Source organism: Anopheles stephensi, chromosome 2 (genome assembly GCF_013141755.1).
Source record: "Anopheles stephensi strain Indian chromosome 2, UCI_ANSTEP_V1.0, whole genome shotgun sequence".
NCBI classification, from domain to species: domain Eukaryota; kingdom Metazoa; phylum Arthropoda; class Insecta; order Diptera; family Culicidae; genus Anopheles; species Anopheles stephensi.
The window spans coordinates 38,111,530-38,137,575 of NC_050202.1; the positions used below are offsets into that span (position 1 = coordinate 38,111,530).

A 26,046-nucleotide genomic window follows, 5' to 3' on the forward strand; every position below is an offset into this window, starting at 1 on the left:
GGCTCCGCTCACGGGAGTAAAACGATCGTCATTCCCTAGGCTGCCAATCAAAAAGACACCTAGAAAGAAATCATCTCTTCCCAAAAAGGCAACACGGTGTCATGTGGAAACAACACCAGTCCCTCCTCGGGACAATCCCACACGTGATGCTGGCTCCTCCACCAAGTCCCGAAAAAATCCGAGTCCCAAAAACCTAGCGTTCCCAAGTGAACCCAGATCCTTCTCCAAGATCCCCACTCTGTCAGAGATCCTTCAATCTCTGATCGAGTCTCTTAACCTCCCGCAACCACTTGTGGGAATGATCCCTTTGGTGTTTCCTTTCCTAAGAGGAATGGTCAAACAATGGCTGGAACAATGGCCTTGCCTTAGTATGATGGTCCGTTTGGACGAATAATCAGTCCAATGGCCACCATACTACAATGGAACTGCAGAAGTTTTATAGGAAAAATAGACTCCCTCAAAGTTTTATTAAGGGAACACAATTGCAATGTGTTTGCCCTAAGCGAAACTTGGCTCTCACCCGAAAAGCAAATAACCTTCCCGGGATATAATATTATTTGTCAAGATCGATTTGACCAAGCTAGTGATAGGCGTGGTGGGGGAGTTTTTATTGGTATTCGAAGTAGTCACAGCTTCAACAGAATACACCTCCCTACACCCGAGGGCATTGAATACGTCGCCATCCAGGCAAAGCTAGGAAATCTTGACCTTTCGATTGCGTCTATTTATATCCCACCGGGAGCCAATCTTGACTCTGAGAAGATCAAAAAGGATCTTGAAACGTTAGCTACGGTTCTTCCAAAGCCGTTTTTTATCCTAGGCGATTTTAACGCTCATGGACAAGATTGGGGTTGCTTGCACGATGATAGTCGAGCACCAATCATTAGGGATTTCTGCAACACCTTTAGATTGACCATCTTAAACTCTGGTGAAGCAACTAGGGTGTCATCTCCTATGGCACGTAATAGCGCAATAGACCTATCTCTGTGTACGTCATCCTTAGGGCTGGATTCAAAGTGGAAGGTGATCCAAGACCCCCTTGGCAGTGACCACTTGCCAATAGAGATCTCTATTATCAATGGGAATCGTACAGCCGATCCAGTCTTCGTCGAATGTGACTTGACGAAGAACATCGACTGGACGAAATACGGCGACCTTATGTTTGCTTGGCTGCGCCGTGTAGAACCCAGTTTCTTCCCTGACGAGGAATATAAAAATCTCGTTCAAGCAATAAACGAGTGCGCTCTTGGTGCCCAAACAAAACCGCCCCCCCAAGCAAGGAAATTTTTGAGACCCCCCACTCCTTGGTGGGACGCGGACTGTCAAGCGGCATTCTCAGCAAGAGGAAGGCCTTTGCCCAGTATAGAGCTACTGCCTCCACAGATCTATATGAACAATATAGAGGACTGGAGCGCAAGTGCAAAAACTTGCTTAAAGCAAAGAAAAGAAGCTACTGGAGGAGGTATGTAACCAACCTCTGTCCTTCCACTTCGCTCAGTTCGCTTCAGAGCATGGCGAGAAGGATGCGAAATAGCAGAGCGTCCAACGAAAGCGAAAGAGTTTCCGGGGCATGGCTAGAGCCATTTGCTCAGAAAGTCTGCCCAGATTTCGCTCAAGCACCTCCTTTTGAACAAAGTGCACCTGGTTGTGATTCCTCAATGGATTCACCCTTCACAATGGTCGAGCTTTCGCTTGCACTGTACTCCAGCATTAATTCCTCGCCAGGAATGGATCGTATCAGGAACAAGTTGCTCCATAACCTCCCGGACCTGGCGAAGAAGCGGCTGTTGAGGCTTTTCAACATCATGTTGGAGCTTAACACCGTCCCGTTGGAATGGAGGGAGGTGAAGGTTATCGCCCTGTTGAAACCTGGCAAACCAGCATCAGAGCACGACTCGTATCGACCGATTTCGATGTTATCGTGTTTGCGAAAACTATTTGAGAAAATGATTCTTTTTAGATTGGACAACTAGCTCGAATCCAACGGCCTTTTGTCTAGTACCCAATTAGGATTTCGCAAAGGTAAGGGTACAAACGATTGCTTGGCGCTGCTTGTATCCGAAATAGAGCTGGCATGAGCCCCACTTCGAAAGGAAATGATGGCCTCTCTATTTCTTGACATCAAGGAGGCTTTTGACTCAGTATCAGTACATGTGCTGTGTCAAAAGTTAGAAACTGCGACTTAAGCCCAAGATTAAATAACATCGTTTTTAACTTCCTTTCTGAAAAGGCGATGAATTTCGACAACGGCCATCTGAAAATTCGGAGAGTCAGTTTCTACGGACTACCACGTGCTTGAGCCCCTTGTTGTACAATTTTTATGTTAACGACATTGATACCTGCCTGGCACCAGGATGCAGCTTACGTCAATTGGCGGACGACGGTGTTGTATCAGTCGCCAGCAACAACATCGCCGATCTTCAAAGACCTTTGCAAACCTTGCAAAGGTTGCTTGAACAACCTAAAAGTGTGGGCCAGAAACCTAGGAATCGAGTTTTTACCCGAGAAAACGGAAATGCTCATTTTCTCGTTTTTCTATGACACCGAGAGCAATAGACGCAAACATTTGGTGAACCCTAAATTTGATATACTCCTGTATAACAAAAAGATATCCATTGCCAGAACTTTCCGATACCTAGGCGTTTGGTTCGATAGCAAGAATGTGTGGAGGTCACATATTGACTATCTTGTCAAAAAATGCTCCAGAAGAATCAATTTTCTCAGAAAGATTACCGGGTTCTGGTGGGGTGCGCACCCATCAGACATCCTTAAGCTGTACAAGACAACGATACTGTTCGTCTTGGAATATGGATGCATATGCTTCCATTGGGCAGCCAAGACGCATCTGATACGTCTAGAACACATCCAGTATCGTTGTCTGAGAATCGCATTGGGCTGTATGAAATCAACCCACACGATGTCGCTCGAAGTGATGTGTGGAGTGATGCCGCTAGCGCTCCGTTTTGAGCTACTCTCGCTTCGCCTTCTCATACGCTCTACTGTCTCAAACGCATCGATAATCGAGAACTTCAACACACTGCATGAGATAGGATCTAAATGCAAAATCATGAACACTTATCATGATTTTGCCTCTTTACAGGTACACCCTAGCAGTCCAGAAAATGTAAATCGTGCCAGCTTGCCAGGGTCCTGCAGTTCTCGTTTTATAGTAGATACCTCTTTAAAAGAGGATACAAAGTCTATTTCCGATAGTCTTCGCAGGACGACAATTCCCAGCATTTTTGTGGAAAAGTATGGCCATTTGAACCGAAACCAATTTTACACAGACGGATCCTCCTCAGAGCAGGGCATCGGTTTTGGCGTATATAACATCGATTCCGAAGCATTTTTTCAACTACGCCGACCATGCTCAATCTACGTAGCGGAGCTCGCCGCAATCTTTTACGCCTTATTGATCATAAGTGCTTGTCCTCCAGACGAATATTTCATCTTCTCCGACAGCTTAAGCGCTGTCGAAGCACTTAAGTCTGTGAAGGCAATTAAGAGCCCTGACTACTTTGTGAAAGAAATTTTAAAGGTCTTAAGCTCCTTGTTTGAAAAATCTTTCCGAATATCTCTTGTTTGGTTGCCCGCTCATTGCGGTATTCTAGGCAATGAAAAGGCAGATCAATTGGCCAAAAAGGGCGCTTCGGAAGGGTCTCTTTTTGATAGGCTTATCCTACCTCACGAGCACATGCGTGCCCCACAATCTCTCTGCATGGCTCGGTGGCAGAGTATGTGGGACACAGATGAGCTTGGGAGGTTTTTATAATCGATCACTCCCCAAGTTAGCTTGAAGCCCTGGTTCCAAGGCATCTCAGGAGATCGTGCGTTCATTCGAATGATGTCTAGGCTTAGGTCTAATCATTTCGCATTGGGTGCGCATCTCCAGCGTATAGGACGGGCCGACTCCAAAACATGTGGCTGCGGCCTCAGATACCATGACATAGATCATATTCTATGGTCTTGTCTGGAGTACGAGGCAGCACGACCCTCCTTATTGGACGCAGTTCGGGACATCGGCAGAAAGCCCAATGTTCCAATTCGAGATCTGCTAGGGGGCGGGGATGATGCCTACCAGAGGGCTATTTTTGAGTTCTGCCGAGCGAATGGTATTGTAGTCTAGTACCCAACCTTCTTTCCTTCCACTCCTACTGTTTGTCTGTTATACGTGTTGTATCTCGCTTGTGTGTATGATGATGAATGACTGATTGAATGAATGAATGTATGAATGAGTGCGATATTAGTGGGGCTTGGTATGGCATAGACGGAATATCCAGGATGATCCAGGACCAAAACTACACCGTTGCAATGGCGTGTTACAACGGTCAAGGAATGCAGACAAGCCAGAGGGATGGAAGAACGCTGGATCTCGACCCAAGAATACTGACGATGGCATATCCCAAAAACAAACGGGATGAGATGATCACCTACGATACCGACCCTCGCAACCAACACTACCACGACTACTGGATGACGGATATATATCAACCGAGCTCACCCGGGATAAGGTACCCTTTCACGGTTTGGAGAAGGAAATGTTTCCAAACCATCGTGAATTGTACTTATATTTGTAATTTAGCTTTAAGCAATACGGCCAGGCCGTTCTTTATGAATAAAAAAAAAAAAAGACAGTCCCTTTCACCGTACACTTCTCCGGTATGGGTGGTGCCAAAAAAGGCAGATTCAAATGGCAATAAGCAGTTTCGTCTCGTTGTTGACTATAGGAAGCTTAACGAGAAAGCTATCATTGATCGTTATCCAATCCCAGAACTATCAGACATACTTGATAACTTAGGACGGACTCGCTATTTTTCAGCAATTGATTTAGCATCAGGATATCACCAAATCCAAATGAATGAAGAGGATATAGAAAAAACTGCATTTTCAGTGTCGTCTGGGAAGTTTGAATTTACGCGAATGAAACACGCAACTGCCACATTTCAAAGGGTGATGGATTGTTTACTTAGAGAGGAAATAGGGAAGTGCTGTTTTGTCTACATGTACTATATCATAGTTTTCTCGAGCTCACTGCAGAATCAAAAAAACGACTTTATTAAAATATTTACGAAGCTCAAAGAAGCTAATTTGAAAATTCAAGTGAGCAAATGTAACTTCTTTAGAAAAGAAGTCGATTTCTTAGGACACACTGTTACGGAGGAAGGAGTAAAACCAAACAGAAAAAAGGTAGAAATTGTTAAAGCATGGCCGTTGCCAAAAAATGAAAAAGAGCTAAAACAATTTCTTGGTAAAATAGGGTGCTATAGAAAATTTATAAAAGATTTCGCAAAAATGGTACAACCACTAACGAACTCGTTAAGAAAAGATACGGAATTCAATGTTACGAAACAGTTTGAAAGTTGTTTTGAAAAATGCAAAAAACTGTTGACATTGGATCCTATTCTTATATACCCTGTGTTCGCTACCGAAACGCTAGCTCCGGTTGCTAGTGCAGCAGACTGTAAACTGCGCGCTAAGATGTGCGTGACCACCATGACCACCGACGCTAACTAGGCGACGAGGAGAACCGAACGCGCTGCAAGCAAAGCCGAGAGAGGGATACCCGAGCGCAGACAATCATCATCGTCATCACGAAACAGGAGGATCGAGAAATGACACTCGCAGAATCTTTCTGGAACCTTCTAAATATTTTGCGGATAGCAGTTTCTCGCGTATAAAAGAGCGTGAGGAAACCGCTTGAGCCAACCCGGCGCCCCAACACCCTGATTTCTCAAAAGATTTTATTCTTACAACTGATGCGAGCGATTATGCAATTAGAGCCGTCTTGTCGCAAGGATCGTTAGGGAATGATAGACCAATAGAATACGCCTCACGTACTCTGAACAAAACCGAAGAGAAGTACTCCACTGCTGAAAAAGAGTTACTAGCAATGGTGTTGGCTGTAAAGCATTTTAGTCCATTCCTCTATGGCAGAAAATTTGAACTTGTAACGGATCACCAACCACCACTCTTTAACAAATAGTCACCAACGCATTGTTAGAGGCAAACTAATTTTGGATGAATTTGATTACGAATTATTTTGCAAGCCAGAGAGACAAAATGTTGTTGCCGATGCTTTGTCCAGGATAAAGTTTATCGAATTGAATGCTAACGAAGCATTGCCAGATACAAAAAGTAACAGTTCAATTATTGCTCAAAGATCTGAATCGGAATCCACTTGTGAATTGGAAACTATTCATTCAGCCGATACTAGCGCTGACTATCTTATCTTATGTGTACAGAAAAATCTATCAACACATTTAAAACACAAATAGTTTTCACTATAAGCGAAGCAGAAAGCGTGCAACAATCCTCTTGTATAATCTTAAGTATGATATTACATGAATGGTAGTGTAAACTACACACTCTCGTTCTCGGTACACTAGGTTGCACGGAGAAACGACGAGCAGTTAACGTAAGGCTTTGTATTAGCAAACACGTAAGAAAACGAATCCGAACGTTGGCTCAGAACTTATATACATATACAGTGTCGGACAAAGGGATAGGACCATAATGTTTCGTTGAACATATTTTGATGAAACAGTGATTATTCTCAGCAAATGAGTGCAGTTAACTAATAAAACACCTAAGTAAAAAAAAACTTATTTGGCACCTAAGTAGTATTTGTCGATGTTTACAAAAATCTTTGTGAAAGATTAGTATAGTTTTGAAGCTTTGTTATGAAAATTCAGCCATATACTGTTTGTCAAAATGATAGTACCAGTGCTGAAATTATGTAGTTAAATAATTTTGAAAACTATATATTGAAGCCATTCATTGAACATTGCATACATCTATATTTTGTCGCATGCTCATTGTTCCTCAAAACATCCCTGACCCTTCGAGGCATCGATTCTAGCAACGTTTGGCAGGTCTCCTTCGGTATCGCATACCACGCAGCCTGTATCTGCCGCCAAAGCTCCTCCTTGCTCTTGCAACCGGTAGCACCAAGCGTGGACTTCACGATTCGCCACAGATTCTCGATCGAATTCAGGTCAGGCGATTGTGCAGGCCATTCTATCACGACAACTTTCTGGTCCAAAAGAAACTGTCAAGCTACCCTCGACGTGTGTTTTGGATCATTGTCGTGCTGGAATTGCCATTTCAATGGCATTTACCACTCCGCATGTGGCAACATCACGTTCTGCAATATCTCTACGTAGCGATGTTGATCCATTGCATCTTTTATCCAAAAGATTGGACCAAGATGCAAAAGATTGGATTGGATGTTGCCACCTCCGTGCTTCACGGTTTTCACAGTGTTCTGTGGTTGGAACGCGGTTTTATTTGGATGGCGAACCCAACGCTTGCCGTCTGAACCAACCAAGTTAAACTTGGATTCGTCCGACCACAGTACATTGCGCCACTTCGTCTCATTAATGCCCACCCAAGGGTAATGCGCGTTGGCAAACCTCAGACGGGTTTGGACGAGGCACCGTTTTAGCAGCGGAACTTTGCGGGGGCTACGACCCATCAGGTGGTTTTCCACCAGCCGACGTTGAACAGTCCGGCTACTGACGGACAGATTCAGCTCGTCCCTGATTGTCCTGGCCGACTTGAATGGCTCGGCCTTGCACAATCGCGTGATCCGGGAATCCTCTCGATTGGTAGTTTTCCGTGGCCGGCCCGTTGCTCCCTTGGTTGCAGTAGAGTGGAGCGCGTTAAAAATAAATGTTTTTGAATGGCTAAGCAGTGCCGCAGACAGGCGCTTTGCAAAAGGTTGCTGCTCCTCTGTAACGTGAGTGTTGCGAACCATAACGATGACGTGGCTTTTTTGTAATGCGCAGTAATGAACGAGTGGACAGTTTGGATGATTTGAACACAATGTGATCGTGCTCTTTTTTCTAAGGCTTAAAGAACTTATCGATTGATGTCTTAGAATTAACATTATTTACATATTTTCGCGAGACTCAACCAAAAAGGCTTTTCAGCGCTCTAGTCGTTTTGTATGTCAAGAGGCAGTTCTTTTTGTTAATTAATAGATGTTTAATGCACAACTTAGGAACTAAATCAAACTACTATCTTAAAAATAGCTAACTAACTTGTTCTCTAAATATCAGGGTTTTCACCTGCTGGTGTGTGGAAACCGCTAGTTAAGACGACAGCGCAGCACGAGAAACGCCACGCAGCAGAACGCGCCACCGATAAACAAACAAACCACAAAGCAGCGCGCACAACATTATTTGCAAAGCGCAGTGCGTACGTGTTGTTTGTCACGTAACTTCACAAAAATGGAATCGCACGCATGATGCACTCAAGGCCGCGCGTGGTTATGCATTATAGCGCATGTTTTAATCCCAGTGTGCGTGCCTCGTTTGATGGTGTTTAGTAAAACTTTTAAGATGGTTAAATATACATGAAATTTAAAGTGGTCCTATGATTTTGACAATTTTAGAAATAACTTTTTATATATTTTAATGTAACTTTTTAAGTAATATTGATTAAAGGAAAAATAAAACGGATACTAAGCAATATAAGCTTAGCAAAATGCTAATAATTGAAAAACTGAACTCTACCGCGTACCAACACCAATCAATAGGGTTGTAGTGACCGTTACGGCTTTAGACCAGTTCTTACCGTAAGATTCGCGTTAGACCAGTTCTAGTGATCTTGGCCTGACAGGTTAAGAATTATGGCAGGTACATCACCTGTCGCTGTGCACCTCAACTTTCCACTGAAGCAGTTATCATGTTTGTCTTCATCATGCACTTACGACACACGAGCCAACGCTGATACAGCTAGGACGGCTCTGCATTCATAAGCAAGCAAAATTCTCCGGCAGCAGCAAAGAAGGAACGTACGTTAGTACGTATTCAGCGTACGCTACACAAACGCTGACACAAAAAGGTACATCCGGCGCACGGACTCTGCACAGCATCGCAGATTCCACAGGCAACGGCATTTATGAGGTAAGGTACGTAATAAGAGCACGCTACGCACACTTTCACACCTCGCAACCTCATGCGCACGGATACGGTACCTCATCGGAAATCCGTCGCCGAGCTGCGACCACGCGGTGACTTACGTATTACGTACAAAGTGCACGCTACGCACACCTGCACACCTGTGGCGCACGAGGAAAATAATCATCATCATATCCTCTGTCGGCGATACTAAGTACCACGAGGCAATTGCAGTGTCGTCACACACATATCGACGTATCACCTCGTTACATGCGTCGCAGTACGTCCAGTGCATCACAGTTTTTACGAGAGCGAGACGATTAAGCCCACTTTCGAAAAGGCCGTAATAAGCAAGTGATCTGCTGTTCGACGATCAGCACGATATTCATCTGCAAGTTCAACGACGCGGAAGAGCGGTAAGCAGCAGCTCACAAGTGCAGGGATCGTCGTATCATCATCGGAACGGCTGTGTGACCGTTGAAGACCATCACAGCAACTTCCAGGAGCGGAACAACCGCTGAACACCAGCACAGCATCCCCCGGAAAACCGTTGGAGCATACGGTTAAGGGATACATTTACTCGGAGATTCTACAATCGGCGGTGAGCGCGTTCCTTTTACCCTGTTATTTTCTTTTCTTCACCCACTTTACAATCCTTCCATCCAATCATATTATCATATCATAATATTATTAGACTATTAAGGTTAAGGAAGTGCTAAGATTAGCAGTTAGACCTTTTTTATCTTTATTGTTCGATTTCATTTTCCGGTACATTTTTTTCCACTATCGTATTTCCTTTATTTATTTTTTCGCCTAAATTTTTATTATATTAATTTGCGTAAATTTTTTATCTTTACTACAAACACATTAAATTTGAATAGTATTTCCGGAAAACCACCCCCATTCTGGGATAATATGCCTGAAATTTGGTTTGCTCAGGCGGAGGCTGAGTTTGAGGTATCTCAAATTGCAAGGGAGCGCACCCGATACCCGATACCTAACAGGCGCTCTTCCTAAACAAACCTTAGCTAAAGTGTTGGATGTTATCAAGGCTGCACATGAAAAAACACCATACAGTCATTTAAAGGAACAAGTTTTAAGTCGCCTTTCACCCAGTGAAGAAGCCCGACTTTCGAAACTCTTATATCACGAGGAGATGGGTGACAGGTCACCATCCGAGATGATATCTCTGCCAAACTGATACAAAATTTGTGGAAATCGAGATGACCCAAATCCATTGAGGTAGCACTCTTTGCAGTTGATTCTAAGGACCACGATGAACAAATGAAAATCGCTGATAGACTCTGGGAATGCAACAATACAGGTAGCGTTTCGCAATGGAATGTAAGCCAAAGTATTTTTATCAACACTACTCGACTGACGATATTCGTCAAGAAATGTCGGAGCTACGAAATATGATTCGCCAAATGGCTGTCAATTCTAATAATCAGCGAAGGGGACGACAGAGAAATTGCTCAAAGTCGCGAAATAGGAGCAACACACCCTCACAACAGGGAGAACGTCCGCAATGACGGAACGCAAATAAGTGTATCAACCATTGCAATTTTAATGAAACGCAGGGTGAGAACAATTTATCTCTGGGAAGCATTGAGGGATAGCCCATGAGCAATTTTAAGCTCCTCACCTCGTCTCTTCATCAGTCATGAGATTCACATTCCTTATAGATACCGGAGCTGACGAACCCGTCATTCTACAAAATTTAGTAGGCACTGTAGCCAAACCAACTGATCACGTATTAGCTGCAGCCAACGATAGTACCATTGCTGCATATGGCACCAAGCTAATACAAGTATCTCTTGGATTGAGGCGGTCTTTCTCTTATACTTTCGTTATAGCAGCGGTAAATCGTCCTATGATAGGAGCTGACTTTATTCACAAACACGGTTTGTTCGTTGATCTTAAGGAGCGGCGCCTAATTGAACCAACTACAAATCTGGTGTCAAAGACTACTATTGCGACAGGGGTCACTCCCGCACCAAAACATTTTTCTATCGAAGCAATTGAGTTCGGTGAAGTTTTAAGACAATACCCATCATTGACACCTATCGCGAAGCCCGTCGATAAAAATAAACCACTGGTTTGGTTATATCGACCAATAAATTAATCTACTCGAATTGGCATCGCGAACGCCTACCGCTCACGAGTCGATAAAAAGATAACGATCGTTATATTTACTGTTCGAGTAGTTACGCTATTTGTCAAGTTGGCTGTCAAATCTCTGGTTTGTTTACAAATAGCAACACCAGTTTGTTACTGCTAGTGGGAAAAGTTTGATTAAAAATGTTAAATGCATTATTTTTCACGGATGATGGTGAGGATGATTATACAAATCTTGCAGCATACCGAAGGCATTTGCGGAAACAGCTAGATCCGCTTGAATTACCAGATAAAACGTAAGTGAAAACATGTGTGGTGAAATGTAAATTTAGGGTTCGCAGCAAATTTCCATGTGAAAGTGTAGTTGATAAGTGACCATCGATTGCATTGATACGTGGAAGGATGCTAAGAGGTGTACACCCTGAAGACGGAACGGGCAGTGGTTTACAGTATGGCTAGTCAGGTGGTTGCTGGTTCTAGTTGCCGGAGAAGCGCACACTGAACTTTGATGAAAAGCCTTCCGAAGGGTGTCGCAGAGTGCGTGTCGTATGTCGGGTTCGCGCGAGGCCCGGTATTAGGAGATTGAGTGTTCCGTTGGTCATTACGTTACTGGTAGCTTGCCGGCAACTTAAATTATGCGTGTTGTGTTCTAATCCTTGTTAGATCAACAGCTTTTTTTTTATATATTTCGAGGTAGACGGCTTGACGCCGTATTGACAACACCGCGTGTGTTGACGATTACAAGTACGTTTTTAATTAACAAGGCATTTCCTCCCTGTTATTTTGCCTTATCCCGGGCATGCTCGGATGATAGGATCAACAGCTGTTGCCTTTTTTATAGGTTTTTATGATTTTAAGTTGTTCAATATTCTTACATTTCATTTTGATTTTTTAGGTTTATTCAAAATTTTCGACTTTCGAAGGCGCTGTTTATTGAAATTCTTGGCAAAATAGCACCGTTTATTGCCCCTAAACATAACCGGGGATTATCAGCAAAGGAAAAGTTGGCGACAACTTTACGGTTTTTGGCACAAGGATCATACCAGCAGGGTGTTGGTAACGATTTCAACATGGCAATTGGGCAATCAACTTTTTCCGAAACATTGGATCAAACCCTATCCGCGCTGGAGCGTGAACTTGCCTATGCTATCGACATAAATATGACAGAAGACGAAAAATCAGACGCCAGGCAATATTTTTATGCAAAATTACCCGTACCTGGTGTAGTCGCGTGCATCGATGGGACGCATATTCGGATAGTTGCTCCTCGAGACGACCCTATTCATTATAACAACAGAAAAGGATTTTACAGTCTTAATGTTTTAATGGTAAGTATTAAAATCAGCATTAAAATATCTTAGGAAGCTTAAAGATACCATTTTTTTTTCAGATATGTGATCACAGGCAAAAAATCCGATTTGTGGACGCAAGGTTCAGTGGGTCTGATCATGACTCATATATATTCAATTCCAGCCCGATTTCTTCATTTTTGGAAGAAAAATGGAGAAGCGGAGATCAAATGTTTAAGATCCTGGGTATTCATTTACAAATGGTAATTTATATCAAATAATAACGACACATTCCATTACATTACAGGAGATTCCGCTTATCCATCACAACCATGGCTAATAAAGCCGCACAGAAATGCCGAATCCAATACGACTGAAGCACTATTTAACGAACAGCATGCCAAAGCGCGTGCCATTGTCGAACGAACATTCGGTGTGCTCAAAGGACGATTTCGCTGCATTAATGGTGAAAGGCAGCTACACTATGCACCGAACAAATGAGTTCGAATTGTTAATGTTTGTTGTATGTTGCACAACATTTTAATTATGCATAACGTTCCCGAGATGAATCAATAATCTGCGAGATGCTCGCATTGAAAATACGAAAGAATGGTGTTTACGAGTCATCATTTTATTTGTTATGTTTCATGTAATTAAGTATTTCCTCATAAATTCCCAATGTTCCCTCTGTTAGCATTTTCTAACTATCCGAAATTTCCCTGAGATGTTTGTTCGTCTCTTCGTTTTGTTGTAACACCTTTGTCTGAAATTCCGCGAGTTTTGATGTTGCTGTTTTGGCTGCAGTCTTTTTCTGTTCAGATGGTTCCGACTGGTTCCTATTTCCTTGGCTATGATGTGAAGGACCCGGTTGTTCAGTATACTGGCTGTGGTGTGATAACTCCGGTTGGTCTTTGAACTGGCTATGGTTGGAAGGACCCAGTTGTTCAGTAGGCTGGTTGTGCTGTGATGATTCCGGTTGGTCTATGGACTGGCTATGGTTCGAAGGACCCAGTTGTTCAGTAGGCTGGTTGTGCTGTGATGATTTCGGTTGGTCTATGGACTGGCTATGGTTCGAAGGACCCGGTTGTTCAGTAGGATGGTTTTGGTTTGATGAATCGTGTTGGTCAGTCGCTTGGCTATGATGCGATTGCCCTGGCTGGTCTATTTCGTTCCGTTTTTCCGTTCGTATTCCGATGCATAGACTTCCCTCAATCCTGGCAGTGATGTCTCGAATGTTAGTGATGACGGCAATTCGTTCTTCTAACTCGTTGAGTGTCGTGAATCTCGGGTTCCCGCCTCCAGTCATCTGCACCTCTTTCTTATTTTGGCTCAATTTCTTCTTGACGGTAGATTTTTTTTCGATCCATGTCTGTCAAGAAAATTATGAAATAATAACAAAATAATAATAATGATAATTGGCTTATTTTTTAACAAATGTTACAGATACATACCCTTTTCCATGCTGCTCCATCCTTCACAGCCGGTCCCATTGAATTGAGTTCCAAAGCCACATCCTTCCAGAATGATGTAGGATTGGAAGTCGCACCTCTTGCTACCTCGGGATTTCGTTCCCTTATTTCCACAAGTTTCTCTTGCTGACATTTTGTATAACGGACTTTCCTGAAAAACCATAAAAATCAAATCAACACGATGCAGCAAATTAAAAGTTGTGAAATTTAAATATACTTACCCCTTTCCTTCGTTGAGGCCCTTCATAGTTAGTCACGTTATCACACACAACGCGTTATTACTCGACAAGTCTTGATGTAGAACTCAACTGTATTGGAAACTGCTTTCCTCTTTTATAAGCAATGTGCAAGTGGTGGATCATCCTACGGGTGTTGTGGGCAGCCACCCACCCTACTACTCTGCAATTGAAATATTTTTTTTCACTAGAATCCGATTCGACGTAGGGAGTGATTAAACGCAATCAGCGCACACGGGACAGCATTACAGGGTACACTTTTTTAACACCACTATTCCCCCTCCACCATCCACGTCCCTTCATTCTCTTCCTTATATAAACCATAAGGATGTAGAAAGGGGTATCACATCGAGAATGGATATGGATGGTTTTCTTATGAAAAAAAATATTTGTGGTGTACTGTACCGGACCATAGCACACCATCCAAAAACACATGTACAGTACACATACAACATTACACTTTCCACTAGCACTCATAACGTCTACACATAAAAGCATACATTTACATACACGGACTACGCGTCGCACGCGACTCATGTACTATTGGTGCTGCAGAACAATGGACACGCAGAAGGGTAAAGATAGAATGCGTCAAGATTTCGCAGAAGTCTACGCTGCTATCGCGTCATTTGGCATCACCCTCAATTCATATGATCGACGGTATTCAGTTGATCCCTTCGAGCCAAAAGTGCTATGCTGCACGGATGGGATGCGGGTCAATTCAGGGTACAGATTTTTTTGCATTATTTTCCATGTCTAAAAAAATATGTAACAGATATAAGCTACCTGCCCCTTTTTTTTATTTTCAGTTTTGCATTGCATTGTCATCGATGTATTGTCAGCAAGGAATTACCTGCAAAACGCAAAGCAATTAAACATATGCGTAGCATGTAAACTCGTTTCTTTTTATTAATAATCACGGCCGTCCGTTTTGCTGTTAACTTACTTATTTATTTAATTGCCATAGTGGAGGACGATAATTGTTGGAATTGCTGTTTTTGGCACTTTGGAAAGTTTTAAAAACAAATCAAATATATCTTTAAAATATGTTGATAACTTTTTGCCTCGATTTCATTGAAATTCAAACATATTAATGATTTTTTTTATTTCAAGTAGAGACGGCCTTGCCGTATATCTTATATCGAATATGATATCATACGAAAAAAAATAGATTTTAATATACAGTACTAACTCTCATGATAAATATAACTTTCAACTAATTTTTCTATTTTTCATGGCTTAATCGTTCAAATCGTTAGTTTTACTTGAAAAGGCTTGAGTTTTTTTGAATATATATTAAAAAAAATTTAGAAATATGTGTATATTTTGACATAGCACATAAATAGTACATTAATGTTTCTCTAAATCCAACATAAGCGCTCAAATCTTCCTGTGGATTCCTCACGATTTGTAGAACGGCCATGGCAGTTGTTACCATCGTTTTACGGGTTGACAAATTTGTTGCGTCGCGATACCATCCCGCCATGATAGTCTTTATATCGATCGATATATTTATCAACTGGTGGTTAATTTGGTTGGCGATAGGAGTCATTGATCGAGCGCCCTGCCTACAACACACCGGTCGGTCATTCTGTTTCACATAACACTGAAACAAAAGGCTCTTTACCATTTGATAAGTATCGCCGTCTGGAACCAACTTACTTACTTACTTATCAGGCGCTACAACCGCTTTGCGGTCTTGGCCTGCTGCAACAATCCTCGATACCGCTCACGGTTCAGCGCCGTTGTCTGCCAATCCGTTATCCCGGCCGTTCTGGCAGACGCATCAACGCCATCACTCCATCTCAATTTGGGCCTACCACGCCTCCTCTGTCCTTATGGACGGCCTAAAAGGACTTTACGGGCTGGGTCGTCCGGTGTCATTCTCATGACGTGACCAGCCCACCGGAGCCTGGCGAGTCTAATGCGCTGTTCGATAGTGAGATCATCGTACAGCTCGTAAAGCTCGTCGTTGTAGCGGCTCCTCCATTGTCCTTCCACGTATACGGGGCCAAAAATCCTTCTGAGCATCTTCCTCTCGCACGCGGCTAAGAGGGCTTCGTCAGTTTTGGACAGAGTCCATGTCTCAGAGGTGTATGTGAGTACTGGGACTATAAAAGTTCTGTACAGTACCAGCTTCGTCCGTCGCGACAGGTATTTAGAGTGGAGAAGTTTCCTCAGGCTGTAGTATGATCGGTTGACAGCCAGCACCCGTGCGCGTAACTCAACATCAATGTTGTTGTCGGTGCTGACTTTTGACCCCAGATAGGTGAAGTTTTGGACGACTTCGAAGGTGCGGTCACCTATCTGTACATCACCCCTGCGTAAATCAGTGTTTGTTAGCAGGGCCGCTGGTCATGCCACCATCATTTTGGTTTTCGCCTCGTCAATCTCCAACCCGAGGTTCTGTGCCGCACGCTCGATCCTTTGATAAGCTTCTGCTACATAGGAGAGCCTCAAACCAATGTTGTCTATGTCATCAGCGTATGCCAGGATCAGGATTGACTTATAGAAGATGGTCCCCGAAGTTTCCACCTCTGAGTCACGGATGGCTCTCTCTAGCGCCAGATTGAAGAGGAGACAGGTGAGCCCATCTCCCTGGCGCAGGCCCTTGGTAGTAGCAAAGGGCCCTGAGAGTTTTCCATCCACCTTCATCTGGCATGTGATGTTGGCCATTGTCATTCGTACAAGCCTGGTAAGCTTGGCCGGGATTCCAAAAGAGCTCATTGCGTCGTACAGTTTTACCCTGGCTATGCTGTCATAGGCGGCTTTAAAATCAATGAAGAGATGGTAGGAGTGGAGCTGTTGCTCCGCTATCTTCTCCAAGATTTGCCGCATCGTGAAGATCTGGTCAGTGGTTGATTTTCCGTTTCGGAATCCTCTCTGATAGTTTCCGATTATCTCTTCAACGAATGGGACAAGTCGATCTTGTAAGATAAGGGAGAAAATCTTGTAGGCGATATTCAACACCGTAATACCCCTGTAGTTGCTGCACTCTAGCCTATCTCCCTTCTTGTATATGGGATAGATGATGCCAAGATTCCAATCACAAGGCATCGATTTGCTATCCCATACCTCAGTAATAATTTGATGAATTTCCTGTTCGAGTGCTGCACCACCGTTTTTGATCAGTTCGGCTACTATTCCGTCGGCGCCTGGTGCCTTGTTGTTTTTGAGCCGACGGATGGCCATTCGTGTTTCATCTATTGTATAAATTACACCGGTCGTGAAGGGAGGAAACTTGTGATATTTGGGAATTTCTAAAACTTGAGCGGATAATTGGATATGTGTGATGCGTTTGGAAGTTGCTTTTGTAATGTTTATTCAACCGTCAGATTTGTACATAATTCAATTACCCTAGTTCATTTTTCTTACATTGGCGTCTGGTTTATACTCTCTGCTCGTAGTGTTGTCAAGTGTTGTTTATTTTTTCATGCAATAACAATTCAAATATTTTCATGCAAATCAATTAATTATACTAATTATCCAAATTCAACATTCCGGCCACCAAAAGAGAATTCTTTTAAATGCATGAAACTATGTGATCGACGTGTAAACTTAACTTGACTTGACGCTCCAAATGTCAACAACGGTTGTTTACTATTTCCCACGTGTATCCTTCTTCCGTTCTAACCTCTCTGTTCGATTGGATTGGGTAGTAACGCGATTCTGCTGACGGCTCGAACAATTTCTTTTCCTGTGCCCACTCGTAAAGTTACTACTCTCACTACACCGTCTTTTCCTGGGTGCAAAGCTGTTATTCGCCCTTTTGGCCAAACTGCAGGTGGGGTATTGTCTTCTTTCACGATCACTAATTGGTTCACTTCTAGCTTCACCGGTGTATTGTTTGCGTGCTTTGCCCTGGCCTGTAGCTGCTGTAGATATTCTGGGTACCACCGTGCCCAAATCTCTTGCATCTGCCTTTGCACTAATTGGTACTCCTTCAAACGGTTCGGAGAAACCTTGCTAAGATCTACTTGTGGTACCGCCTGCATGCTACTCCCTATCAAGAAATGGCCCGGGGTTAGTGCTTCCAAATCTGTTGGCTCACCTGATATTGGTATCAATGGACGCGAATTTAAACAAAACTCAACTTGTGCCAGAAGGGTAAGCATATTTTCTTGCGTCACACTTCTAACTGCTATCGTCTTTAACAGATGCCTTTTAGCGGACTTAACTGCCGCTTCCCAAAGTCCTCCAAAATGAGGCGCACGCGGGGGGATAAACTTCCATACCAGTTCGTTCTCTGCGCACCAATCAAAGATCGCTCTCCTATCACCCTCATCGATTTTCAGCATCCTATAGATGCGATGCAACTCGTGTGCCGCGCCCTTGAACGTCGTTGCATTGTCCGAATGCAATTCGGCTACTTTACCACGTCTCGCGACAAAGCGACGTAGTGCTGATAGGAAAGCAGTCGATGTGAGATCACTCACCAGCTCGATATGGACTGCCCTTGTCGCGAAACATACGAATATCGCGATGGATGCCTTCGTTGGGCTTCGGTTGCGCACGGTCGACTTTAACAAAAACGTCCCACAGTAGTCGACGCCGCTGACGGCAAACGGTCGCGTTGGTGTCACTCGTGACTTAGGCAAATCAGCTATCGCCTGTTTCACCAGCGTTGGCTTGTTCCGAAAGCATGTGTGGCATCGATGGTACACGCTCTTTGCTAAGTTTCGGCCCCCAATCAACCAAAACTTCTGCCGGATCGTTGCTAACATGAATTGTGGCCCCGCGTGCATCTTTTGATGATGAGTGTTCTCGACCAGTAGTGTCGACAGCCGATGTGATGCAGCGAGGACAATCGGATGTTTGGTTGACTCTGGTATGTTGGCGTTACCAAGCCGGCCACCGACGCGTAACACACCTTTTGGGTCGAGGTATGGAGACAACCACTTTAGTCTCGACCTTCCGCTCACCAGCTTTCCTCGTTTCCTCCGCAAACGAATCATGTTGTGCCCGTTGACACAACCTCAGTTCCGCATCCTGCAACTCCGCTGCTGTAAGCGGTGGAACGGAACTCAATAACGTCTTCATGTCCGTATTCCGCTTGACGCTGTTGATCGACGTTGACTTGCTCGCCCTGAGGTTGGAGAGGATTCGCAAGCAATAAGCAACAACCCTTCGCAACTTGCCGTACGAGGAATAACGTGCGAAAAGTGTGTTGCTAAAGTCACACGTCGTAGAGGTGATGACTATTTTGGACACCGCTAACCGCTCCTCGATGTCCGTCTCGTTCTCTTTCGCGAGTACTGGTTCCACCGGCCACTCTTCCTGACCGTAGGACAACCAACGTGGCCCCTGCCACCATCGCTCGCACTGCAGTAACTCTTCGGGCCTCAACCCGCGCGATATATCATCCGCCGGGTTATCGCTACCAGGAACATGACGCCAGCATGAAATTCGGGTCTCCTCTTGTATTTGCGCCACCCTGTTGGCGACAAACGGCTTCCATCGACGAGGTGATGATTTGAGCCAATGCATGACGGTCATGGAATCTGTCCAACAGATAACCGTCGACGATGAAACGTTGAGTGCTCGAATCAGCTACTGGAACAGGTGTACTGCTAGCCGTGCTACACACAGTTCTAATCTGGCGATGTAATGTGTGTTTGAGAGGGACACCACCTTGGACTTAGCCGCTAGCAATCTAACCGTAGAGCCCCGTGTCGAATCCGAGCGTACGTAACAACATGCTCCATACGCTCCTTGAGATGCATCCGCGAAGAGATGCAGCTGCAGCCTTTCCGGATTGCTATGTGCCACCAATCGAGGTACTCGCAGTTCGCGTAACACATAGACCGTTGAGTGGAACCTCCTCCACTCTTCCTGAATCTCCGCTGGTAGCGGACGATTCCAGTCCAGCGTCTTCCCCTCGTGCTTCAATCCCCATAGGCGTTGCAGGAACATCTTGGCGAGTATCACCGTTGGTCCCAACAGACCAAGAGGATCGAAGATTCTGGCCGTGTATGATAACACCAGGCATCGTGTTAGCTCTTCTGCAGGGGGTGGCAAATCCACCCGAAACCGAAACATATCGTTGGATGGTTCCCAAACCAAGCCCAGTGTTGAGACTGCCTGGTCTTCTTGCCAGTCTAGAACTGATTTGATGGCCAAATCGGCGCTTGGCACACCATCAAGCGCAGCCGGTATGTTCGACGCCCATTTCTTTAGTGAGAAGCCCGCTGATTCCAACATCGATGATATCTGTTTACGTGTCTCGATGGCTTCTGAAACACTTGCTGCACCAGTCAGCAAGTCATCCACATAAAAATCATGCAGAACCGGGTCTACGGCTTTGGGGTACTCCTGTTTGTTGTCATGCGCGATTTGTTGCAACGTACGAGTGGCCAAGAACGGAGCTGATGCGGTACCGTAGTTCACCGTTTGTAGCTCATACGTTGCTATTGGTTCGGTTGAACGTTCCCGATATCGAATGCGTAGCAGTTTTCGATCTTTCTCATAATGCAGGATCTGCCTGTATATCTTCTCCACGTCTGCCACTAATGCGACAGAATGCTTCCTGAATCGCAAGATGATTGTGAGCAGATCATCTTGTACCGTTGGGCCAATGAGTAAGGTGTCGTTCAAGGAGTAGCCCGATGTTGTTTTGCAGGATGCATCGAAAACAACACGAACCTTGGTTGAAGAACTCGACTCCTTAATCACGGCATGATGAGGGATGTAGCAGTGCGGCTCACTATCGTCGACAGGTTCGGTGAGTTTCACCATGTGTCCCAACTGCTCGTATTCTACCATGAACCTTTTATACTCCTTTTCCATTACAGGATTGGCTTTTAGCCGCCGTTCAACTCCCAACAAACGCAAATCTGCTATATCCCTGGACAAACCCAGGACTTTCTCCGGTTTGGCATTTCGCGGCAACGACACGACAAAGCGACCTTGAGCATTTCGCGTAGTCGTGGAAGCATAATACTTCTCACACAGGTCTTCTTCCAAAGACAACGCAGGACCTTCTAAAATGCTCTCAGCCTCCCAGAACCGTTGTAGCGAAGCTGCAATGTCACCTTCATTGGTTGCCAGGTGACACAACCGCAAATTGGGCCCAGAACAACGGGAAGTATTCCCAGAGATCGCCGCCCATCCAAACGGTGTCTCCAACAACCATGGTTTTCCTTAGCCCAGTGACCGCTTCCTTCCAGTGTGTAGTTCCCAAAATGTATCTCCGCCAATAACCACATCTACCTTTCCGGGGACGTGGAAAGTAGGATCAGCCAACTTTATATTCGGGAGGAACCACGACTCTACGTTTATCGGTGTGGTTGGAAGATCTGCCGACGGAGTCTTTAGTACAAGGAATTCCATTGTTGTAGAGAAGTCAGCCCCTTTCGATTGAACGACCGCTGTAATGGAACCCTTGACGTGTTGCATCTGTTGCCCTATAACAGATATGGCAACGTCTACCTTTGAAAATGGTGTTAGCAATCGCTGCGCCATGGTTTCGGAAACGAAATTGCACATCGATCCCGAATCGAGAAGTGCCCGCGCATCATACGTGTTGCCGTGATCATCCACGAGCTGGAGAAGGACCGTTTCCAGAAGAACCATTTCCTCATCGGATTGCGCAGCCATGGTCACCGCTGAATTCACATGTAGTAGTGAATGGTGTCGTGCCTTGCACGTAGTGCACCGGTACGACGAGCGGCAATCCCTCACTTGGTGATGACGATTCAAGCAATTCCAACACAGCCGTTCTCGTGTTGCTATTTCCCGCCGTTGGGGTACGTCCTTATTTGCGAATTCCGGACAAACCCGCAAATGGTGAGCCTCCGTGCAACCAAAAATGCACGGTGGTTGTGGTGGCTGTGGCGCTGACATATGCGGTATTGCCCTTCCTGCCGTCGCTGTGGTACCCACCAACCTTGGTCTATGTTCGAATATTTTTTTGCTACCGGCCACCATTTTCGTATTTAGTTCAGTATGGGAAAACTCACGCGTTGACTTAAGGATTCGGACACGACTATGAAGGAAATCTACTAACTCCTTGTACTTATCTTTCGTGTGCTGTGCTGAATGGTTTTCCCAAGCCAAGATGGTCTCCGTGTCCAGTTTCATCAGCAAGAGGTTGGCGAGCGGCGTATCCCAGTACTCAACGGGCTCGTCGAGTTTCTTCAGCCCGTTCACGTGCCGCGTGAATTCATCCACGAGCTGCGCCAATTCATCCACCCTTTCACGGCTCACTGTCGGTAGGTGATGAATCTTCCGGTAGTACTCGCGAACAAGCGTACGCGGGTTGTCGTATCGCTTCAGCAAGGCAGTCCACGTCACGTCGTAATTATCTGCTGTCAAGGTGGTATGCTCGAAGAGCAATCCAGCATCACCCTTTAACGACGACAGCAGATATTGCAGCTTCATGATGTTAGGAATGTCCGCGGAAGAATCAATCATAGCTACAAATCGGTCCCGGAAAGTAAGCCACTTGGTAGAATCACCATCAAACGTAGGTAATTCGATTTTCGGCAGACGCACATTCACAGCACTCGATCGTCCCGTAGTATTCATCGTTGAATTCGCGATCAACACCGAATCACTCACACCCGGGTTCGAGGGTTGCCTTCGTAGAAGGAAACCCTTTACGCGTCGGTAACGCGTGTCCATTTCGCAACGTTCCGCCACATACGTTTCCGCGCCATCCTCATCTAGCTCCGAAACTTTCGCACTTGCCTGGAGAAAATCTTCGTAATACCTTTCCAGCTGGTCTAGACACACTGATACTTACTCACTCACTCTATCATCGGTATATTCACTGGTGAACTGTTCCACGGTTTTAATTAGCTCGGCAGCTTGGCGTTTTTTCAGTTGAAACGTTTTTTTGAAAACGCAATGGGTGTCGTTGCAGTTATGGGTGCCAAATTAGAAATGGCGTCGGTGGCGTCGGTTTTCTTACGCGTTCCGATCGAACTGCACACTCGCTTTTCTGATCCTTGTTCGTGACACGATGTAATCTTCACGAACACTTCACAAACGTCTTCTTTGCCCGTGATAGCGGGGCAACCAAAGGTTATAATAAACACAACGGGTTTACACGGAGAAATATCACACTTTGAATCACCACAGTACATAAACGGTACGTAGTGCCGTTTATTCCCAAATCTGTGAACACGTAGTGTCCTGCTGCAAGTTTCACTGCACGTAATGCTTCCTTTCACCGATCCGGTTCGAAGGACCAAATGTATAAATTACACCGGTCGTGAAGGGAGGAAACTTGTGATATTTGGGAATTTGTAAAACTGGAGCGGATAATTGGATATGTGTGATGCGTTTGGAAGTTGCTTTTGTAATGTTTATTCAACCGTCAGATTTGTACATAATTCAATTACCCTAGTTCATTTTTCTTACATTGGCGTCTGGTTTATACTCTCTGCTCGTAGTGTTGTCAAGTGTTGTTTATTGTTTCATGCAATAACAATTCAAAATATTTTCATGCAAATTAATTAATTATACTAATTATCCAAATTCAACATCTATGCTAGGTGGCAGTAGCATATCATCTGCTAGTGGAGCCTCTAGCTGTTCGTTGAACTGATCATTTAGCAATTCATCAACACTTCTGGAAACTTAAAATTGCCCAGACAGAGTTTCAGCATACGCTGAACTTAGGCATTTGCCGGCCATCCTCTTCTCCAGCTTCTTCGCCATTGCGCATGGGTCCCAAAACAGATCAAGACTGGCGACCATGTGGGAATTATCGACGACTGAACGCAATAACCACATCTGATCGATACCCTATAACACACGTGCAAGGTTTCACCATGAACTTACATGGTTGCAAGGGATCCACAATAACTCAAATCCTGGCATTCGGGCTACTAGAAAGCTTATGACCGATCGTTATTCCTGGCCATCCATGAACAAGGACGTGGGAGAATGGACACCAAAAGGCCAAAATAACATACCATACTCACTAGCCATTGGAAACATTTGACATTCCGAAAGGCAGGTTTGACCACATCCACCTGGACATCGTTGGTCCTCTACCTCCTCCGGAAGACATGTGTTACCTACTCACAATAGAGGATAGATTTACAAGATGGCCAGAGTGTTAGCCAATGGCAAATATGTCAGCAGCTACCATCGCAAAAACATTTGTCGACAATTATGTCTCTAGTAGTGTCAACAATTATGGAAGATCTAGTGACAAGCGGATACCGTTGAACATGAAAAATATTTAGGAAAAGCTTTGTTGTTATACAATCATTTAAAATCTGAAACAGGAGCCGTTAGTGAATCATTGCGTTTCACTGGCAATGCAAAAACAAGAGAAATTTGCAAAACCTTAAAATTTACACAAAGAGTTTTTAAGAGTATAAGTGTGACGATTAGTAGTGAGTAAGCAGTATTAAATGGAGATGTATGCGTAGATAGATGATAAGAGCGAAATACAGATATAAACGAGAGGTCAAAGTGTACTCACGCATTTGAAGAACACCACTTTTGGCAATGAGGAAAATTCGGCCTGCGTGTAAATGTCGAGCCTAAAATCAGAAGAAAAAAAACAAGTCGTTAATCGGTGACATAGAGCCCTTTGTCATGGGGGAAAGCATCCGTGAATACTTGGAAAGAATGGACATTTTCTTTCAAGTGCATGAAAAAGAAGTGTCCAAAAAGACAGTGATGTTGTTAATGTTAGGATGAGCATCAATATATAGTCTGATATCGAAGATGTTATCACCGGAGGAGCCAAAGTCGTGCAACTGTGAGAAGCTGTGTATGAAGCTTAGAGAACAATTGGAACTTAAAGTGAATGTGGTGGCGGAACGATACAATTTCCAACACTGTATGCAGAAATAACTCTCTTTTCCCGAATACATTATGAAACTGAAAGCCAACATACAAGGGCTGACAATAAAGTAAGGCTTCCATTTTTTTTCATTGAAAATGACATTTATTTACAAAAAGCGATACACCGTTGGAAAAGCCAAGGTCTTGGCTACTTTTCTACATAATCGCCATTTTTTCCCAACACCTTGCGCATCCGCACGATGAACTTGTCTATGCCGGCAGAATACCACTCTCCGTCCGCCTCGCGCAGCCAGGTGTTGACCTCTTTCTGAACCTCCGCGTCACTTTCAAACTTCTTCCCTCCGAGATGTTTTTTTCAGGGCGGGGAACATGTGGTAGTCACTTGGGGCCACTTCGGGACTATAGGGAGGGTGATCGATGATGTCCCAGCCAAATTTCTTGAGCAGGTCAAGGGTAACGTTGGCTGTGTGCGGGCGCGCGTCGTCGTGGTGAAATTTCACTCCTTTGCTCAGCAATCCCAGGCGTTTGTTTTTTATGGCACGACGAAGCTTTTCCAGGGTCTCACAGTACCTTGCTGCATTGATAATGGTTCCCCTTGGCATGAAATCCACCAACAATACCCCGTGGCGATCCCAAAACACCGTAGCCATCACCTTGCCGGCTGACAGTGTCGCCTTAAACTTTTTGGGTTTCGGAGAATCGCTATGGCGCCATTGTTTGGACGACTCCTTTGTTCGGGTGTGTAGTGATGAGCCCACGTTTCATCCCCCGTAACAAACCCTTCCAAAAAATCATCGCCTTCCTTCTCAAAACGGGCCACAACTTTGGTCGCACATTCCACGCGCCGCTTCATGTGGTCTTCGGTCAGCTGTTTCGACACCCATCGGGCAGAAACTTTGTGATACTGCAAGTTGTTCACAAGGATATATATGACGGATTGTTTCACTGCTACACACTCCTCCAAGCTTCTTTACAAGTCCCTAATTGTCGCACGGCGGTTTTTGAGCATTTCTGCCTCCACTGCTTGAACAATCGCATCCGAGACCGACGGTCGGCCACTTTTCTCCTCGTCGTGAACATTAATGCGCCCGGAATTGAACTCGCGGCTCTACTTACGCACTTTTTTTTGTCCATACACTTTTCCCCGTAAGCTTAAACTAGTTGACGATGGATTACAATAGGTGTCACCTTTTTCGCACTCAACAAACGTATTACAGAAAGCAATTCGCACTTGGACGCTGACGCGAGGGGTACCTCCATCGTT

The 26,046-nt window shown here is 44.6% G+C and overlaps 2 protein-coding genes across 2 annotated transcripts; one reads left to right on the forward strand and one right to left on the reverse strand.

The window, feature by feature from the left end:
* Window positions 1–11,230: 11,230 nt before the first annotated feature.
* LOC118504821 (putative nuclease HARBI1) lies at window positions 11,231–12,825 on the forward strand. Its single transcript, XM_036039827.1, has 4 exons — window positions 11,231–11,317; window positions 11,917–12,349; window positions 12,412–12,556; window positions 12,618–12,825. Exons 2-4 carry the CDS (start codon window positions 12,092–12,094, stop codon window positions 12,809–12,811), a joined length of 597 nt encoding a protein of 198 aa, XP_035895720.1. The 5' UTR covers window positions 11,231–11,317; window positions 11,917–12,091; the 3' UTR covers window positions 12,812–12,825.
* Window positions 12,826–17,644: 4,819 nt separating this feature from the next.
* On the reverse strand, window positions 17,645–22,541 carry LOC118508012. The gene is made up of 5 exons (XM_036047397.1): window positions 22,221–22,541; window positions 21,974–22,148; window positions 19,723–20,920; window positions 18,938–19,101; window positions 17,645–18,885 (listed from the first exon to the last, which is right to left on the reverse strand). Exons 1-5 carry the CDS (start codon window positions 22,539–22,541, stop codon window positions 17,645–17,647), a joined length of 3,099 nt encoding a protein of 1,032 aa, XP_035903290.1.
* Between the last annotated feature and the right edge of the window lie 3,505 nt (window positions 22,542–26,046).

What these genes read in the sequence shown, in the direction of transcription:
- LOC118504821 (XM_036039827.1), top strand. Translation starts at nt 12,092, where the DNA reads ATGGCAATTGGGCAATCAACTTTTTCCGAAACATTGGATCAAACCCTA. An exon ending in ACAGTCTTAATGTTTTAATG is followed by an intron (nt 12,350 to 12,411) that starts GTAAGTATTAAA and finishes TTTTTTTTTCAG; the next exon opens with ATATGTGATCACAGGCAAAA. An exon ending in TCAAATGTTTAAGATCCTGG is followed by an intron (nt 12,557 to 12,617) that starts GTATTCATTTAC and finishes ATTACATTACAG; the next exon opens with GAGATTCCGCTTATCCATCA.
- LOC118508012 (XM_036047397.1), bottom strand. Translation starts at nt 22,541, where the DNA reads ATGAATACTACGGGACGATCGAGTGCTGTGAATGTGCGTCTGCCGAAA. An exon ending in GCGGATGCATCTCAAGGAGC is followed by an intron (nt 19,102 to 19,722) that starts GTATGGAGCATG and finishes CTCCAACCTCAG; the next exon opens with GGCGAGCAAGTCAACGTCGA. An exon ending in GGAGGAAACGAGGAAAGCTG is followed by an intron (nt 18,886 to 18,937) that starts GTGAGCGGAAGG and finishes TCGACCCAAAAG; the next exon opens with GTGTGTTACGCGTCGGTGGC.